This window comes from Arachis ipaensis, chromosome B7 (assembly GCF_059453495.1).
Source record: "Arachis ipaensis isolate K30076 ecotype BB chromosome B7, ASM5945349v1, whole genome shotgun sequence".
Classification (NCBI taxonomy): Eukaryota; Viridiplantae; Streptophyta; class Magnoliopsida; order Fabales; family Fabaceae; genus Arachis; species Arachis ipaensis.
This window is the reverse complement of record NC_142442.1, coordinates 64,817,651-64,822,745: the sequence shown is the minus strand read 5'-3', so window position 1 is coordinate 64,822,745 and position 5,095 is coordinate 64,817,651. Positions and strand designations below refer to the sequence as shown.

At 33.7% G+C, this 5,095-nt stretch overlaps 1 protein-coding gene across 1 annotated transcript; it reads left to right on the top strand.

The window, feature by feature from the left end:
• Nucleotides 1-1,103: 1,103 nt before the first annotated feature.
• On the top strand, nt 1,104-2,648 carry LOC107607314 (protein RAE1-like). The gene is made up of 6 exons (XM_088492592.1): nt 1,104-1,151; nt 1,327-1,413; nt 1,749-1,811; nt 1,938-2,000; nt 2,094-2,146; nt 2,512-2,648. The coding sequence occupies exons 1-6, from the start codon at nt 1,104-1,106 to the stop codon at nt 2,555-2,557; spliced, it is 360 nt and encodes a 119-aa protein (XP_088348718.1). The 3' UTR covers nt 2,558-2,648.
• Nucleotides 2,649-5,095: the final 2,447 nt, after the last annotated feature.

The window sequence follows — 5,095 nt, the reverse complement described above, 5'->3', positions numbered from 1 at the left end:
TAGAGTCGAGGATAAGAAATCCATTTAGATTTTCATCTCTAGCGTTATTAACTCTTGTTCTCTTGATTCCTTGTATTTGTCTTACAAAACAAGTGTTTCCTAACAGGAAGTTTCTGTAAAAGATTTGAAAAGAACTAGGGGACAATTTTCATAGGATGCTATAGTGCTATATTAGGGGAACCACCACATTATGCATATATATATATGTGATAAAACATAGGAAGTGGATAACAGGGACTAGGGGAGTTAATGAGCCAACAAATGTTGTAACTAACCTTCCAAATGGCAAGCTAGGAGAGGGGTGGGATTCTCATGATTGAGGTGAGTGGGGAGGATATTTAGGGTGCAGGAGATGGTGAGGAAATCATTTAAACTGTTGGAATAGGAGATTCAACTCTCTGGAAAGCGTGATACTATTACGGTTTCTTTTATTTTTCTCAAATTTTATAGTTTAGGAGGCCACATTGGTTTTGATTTAAATCTCAGTTTCTGCTACTGTTTCGTCTCTTTTCCCCTATTTAGATACCATTTGTTATATCTAGTTTCGTCAAAATCTAATTTAACTGTCACTGTTTCAGGTGTCAAAAATAGAAGAGGTTGTGCCTCCTATTCTCACCAAGTTAGGCAAGGTAATGTTGTGTTTGTTATCTTTTGATAAACATTCTGATACAAGGTAGTCTATGCTTAATGACTTACAGTAGTCAATGGTCTATTGGTAATCAATAAGCATTCCCATAGAATAATGAATTTAAAGTGCTTTGTTGACCTTTTGGAAACTTATCATTCAGTGGCATCACTCCACCATTCTTGGTAAATTTAATTTCTAAAGTTTCTTAGTTTAAAAGAAAAAGGTAATATAGATTTAAATGATGGAGAGCTGTAGCAACCATGCAGTTCTGTTTTAAATCAGTGCATAGAGTTGGTTGTGGTTGTGTTGTGTTAAATGTGTTAGTTGAATTGATTTATTTTTTTTGGTTAATATTATTTTTGGGTGCTATGGAATTATCGAATAGAACAGAACTGATGTTATTAAACTCTGAATTGATTTATTAAACTCTTCTTTCTCTTTCTTTCAGTAGATTCTGTCTTTGTTTTTCTTCAAAATGTCCACATTCGGTTCCGCCAATACAAATCCCAACAAATCATACGAGGTATTTCATTCTACATTTTCCAATCTCTGCTTCAACACTTTCTTATTCTTTCGCATTGTTATCATTATTACGGTCTCTTATTATTGTTATTATTATTATTATTATTATTATTATTATTATTATTATTATTATTATTATTTTGGTTATTGTTAATTTGTGGTTGCAATTTTTTTAGGTAACCCAGCCACCTGGTGATTCAATTTCCAGCCTTTGTTTCAGTTCCAAGGCCAATTTTCTTGTCACTACTTCATGGGATAACCAGGTTTGAGTTTGACTTGGATATTAGGGCATATTTTTTTGTTAATATTTTTTGTTATTTCTATTTTTTAATATTAGTTCACAAAAAAAAAATGGTCACAATGTTATCTTTTTGGTGTTTCTTGCTTTTACCATTAACTTCTCAAACTGAAAGTGATAAGATGTTTTTTGTAATTAGTATTAGAAAGAAGAAATGGTGACAGAAAATACTTCTAAAACTAAACCAGCTCTTCAAATTTGTGTGAAGAAAAGGCTCTTATGTTGGTTTAATTGTTTGATAGACAAATATTTTTTTTTGGTGAATTTCTTTTGTCAATATCGTACGTTTGATGTTGGGAGATTGCAAGGAATGGAACTGTTATCAACAGCACACCCAAGGCTTCAATATCTCATGACCAACCAGTAATGAATTTCAGCTCATTTTATTTAAAAAAAAAGAAAAAGAAATAATTATTATTAGTGGTATTACTGGAAATTTCTTTTGGACTGAGATGGCATTATAATTAATGTTCTCTTTTATTGTTTAAGGTTTTATGCTCCACTTGGAAGGATGATGGAACAACGGTTTTCTCCGGAGGCTGCGACAAACAAGTCAAGATGTGGCCACTTTGGATCTATTTTTGTTTTCTGATTTTCTAATCCTTAATAATATATTATTTTTATTTGGTTATCTTATTTCATCAGGGTGTCAAGGTTTTATATAGAACAAAGGAGCTGGAAGAGCAACAAGCAAAGAGGTTTTTACCAATTTCTTAACAACTGTTATCTGTTGAGTTTATTTCTTTTAGTTTACAAATTGTAGATTGTTCTTGAGATTTTCAATTCCTGAGAGACCCTAAATCTTCAGCTTTTGAGATAGTTTTTTTTTATTATTATTCTTTACATTGTTGGTTGCATCAGCCGAATTTGGAATGAGACATGGCTAGTAGGTTTCTTTTATAAACCATACAATTACGAACTTTTTGTGAAGTAATGCCTCAATATGGAGATGGCTATTATCATGGCAAAATGGTTTTGCAGCACATACTATTCAATAAAAATTGTTATCATTTGGTGCCTACTTTAGATAATTAACACACTATTTTTCACGTTTAAACATCAGGATGCTGGTATGGAGTGGATTCTTCACCTTGATACAGATGAATTAATGCACCCAGCGGGTGCTCGAGAGTATTCTTTGAGGCAGTTGCTTCATGAGGTTCTAGGAAATGTAGACGTGGTCATATTTCCCAACTATGTGAGTAGAATTTGCTGGTTCATGCTTCCTTGATGGAACTGGTAAGAACTTCAGTGGTGTAATAATGCTTGTGTCCATGGTTTTCAGGTGAGCAGTGTTGAGCGAGATGATATTAAAGAACCTTTTAGTGAGGTAAGTTGCTGAAGCTGTACATAGTCCTTTGCCAAAATTTTCTGTTCTACTTATTACTTAATAAAGAACCCTTTGGAGTACCTGAGTTTGTAGAATCAGTGAATAACAAAAGGAATTTTGACTTTTAGAATCATGAAGATCTATTTTTCTATTTGGTTTTACTTTTAAGGCTTAGTAGAGGGAAATGAATCACTTAATTTAGTTAGAAAAGATAGTCGTAAAATAGCTCCCTTGCCTTTTATAAACAGCAGAAGAAAAGTTAGTGCGGAGGGTGTGAGTGATGGACGATTCTATTATAGGAGAGAGAGTTGAGAATGTATATGAGAGAGGTGAAGGGAATTAAAAGAGGGAAAGAGAAATTTAGGTTGGGCCGGACCTTAGGAGAGTGGTAGCTTCTCTAATGCTACCTTGTTCTCTGCTTTTTCTGTATTTCATTCTTCTATTAATACACTCACAGAGACTGGAATGGTATCACCCTGATGCCTTCCAAAGTTCCACCTCCTCTGTTCTTTCTTCATGTTCACTTCAACTCTCTCCTCTATAATTCTGCTCTTTACACTTTCTGTCTTAATGCAACAATGAACCTTGTAGCCATTACTGGACAATAATTATTGACCAGAATTAAAAGGCATAGATTGATTTCAATAGTTCAACCAATTATTGTGCAATGGAATGAATTTTAAATTATTGAATTTGTAATCCTTAGATTTTAATTGAGCAGTACTTTGTAAAGAGGAAACCGATAAATATCATGTATTGGTTTCCTTATAAATGCAGTTGCATGTTTTGGCATTGATACTTCTATCTCCTTCGTTTTCTCCTGATCTGTTGATTCAGCTATCAATGTTTAAGAAGAATTATGACCATCTTCCAAAAGATATATACTTTGGCAATTACAAAGATTCTGTACGTGGGATTCCAAACTACTTTCTGACTTAGGAAAATGGTAAATCAGCTGCCTGTATACAAGATCATCTTCGTCCAAATGGTGCACACAAATGGGATAACTACATGAAATCCCCAAAGTATGTTATGTTGATTCTTTATATTTATGTCTCCCCTTGATGTTTTTTCACTTGTGAGTTCCATGATATTCTCTTAAATTATGCTAGTGAGATCAAGTTGGAGGTGGCTGCTGTTTTGCATTACACATGCTAAATTCTCATACCTCACTTCCAGACGTGATCGCTGTGGTTGCAAACCTACCAAAGAAGATGTAAAAAGATGCTTCATGTTGGAATTTGACAGATCTGTGAGTTTATGAACTCTGTTTCCACCTTCTTCTTTTACTTTCTTTTCTATCCACTTAGCCATTTGGTTAAATATTGGGGAGAAAAAGGATTTGTCTTACCCGTGCAGTATATAATTAGATTACTATAGTTTGAACTTAAAGTTGACCAATCGTCACAGATTCTAGTTACTAAAAAATAGGGAAAAAGGGTTTGGGTGTGGTGGGGACTGCTTTCACAACTCATGAGTATTCATTATAGTGTTCATTATTTCCTCTGTAGTAAGTACAATTACTCTCTGCTGCTACAAGGACAATAACACAGCCATGGCTGCTTCAGTTTCAACCATAGGAGCTGTCAAAGGAAAACCAATATGATACTTTTGCCTTACTTTGTTTCTTTCAATTAATTCTATTCACTCAATTTATCACTTCTAGTTTTAAACTATGTATAAGATTAGGATAGTAATTGGATTAGATGCAGTGTGAATTAGTAATCAGTTATAGATACCAAATTAGAAAAATAATGATCATGCGGACTATGGATACATACATATCATTAATTTGTGAGTTATCAATCTATTTAGATGCGGTTCATGATTTTTTGTATAGTTAAAAAAACTGGATTAGAGTTTTGAATAGAGTAGTAACTTTTAAATAACAAGAGAATAATGTAATTTTACATTGCAGGTGAGTTTGAATGGTTCTGGAGCTGTGGCTTCATCAGTTCCCAATTCATCAGCTTTCTTTGGAAGCAGCTTGAAGAAGGTTACATCAAGAATCCACAGTAGTAGCAAGGTTTCCTCTGAAAGCTTCAAGACTGTGGCGATCGATGAGGACAAGCAGACAGATAAGGACAGATGGAAAGGGTTGTTGGCCTATGATATCTCAGGTGACCAGCAAGACATCACAAAAGGAAAGGGTATTTTGTAGTTTTTAGAGGATGTAGATAATGTAATAGTTGTTGGAATTGTAATGCATGTAATACAAATTCATGGGTAGTTATTATCACTTTGATTTTTTGTTAGAGCTTGTCTTGTGATCAACCACTATATTTGGTGTACAAGTTTATGAAGGTTTGATATTGTT

Bases quoted from the DNA above. Each gene is read 5' to 3' on its own strand.
- LOC107607314 (XM_088492592.1), top strand. From the start codon at position 1,104: ATGTCCACATTCGGTTCCGCCAATACAAATCCCAACAAATCATACGAG. The intron at 1,414-1,748 runs GTTTGAGTTTGA...TGATGTTGGGAG, and splicing joins CTACTTCATGGGATAACCAG to ATTGCAAGGAATGGAACTGT. The intron at 2,001-2,093 runs GTCAAGATGTGG...TTATTTCATCAG, and splicing joins CCGGAGGCTGCGACAAACAA to GGTGTCAAGGTTTTATATAG.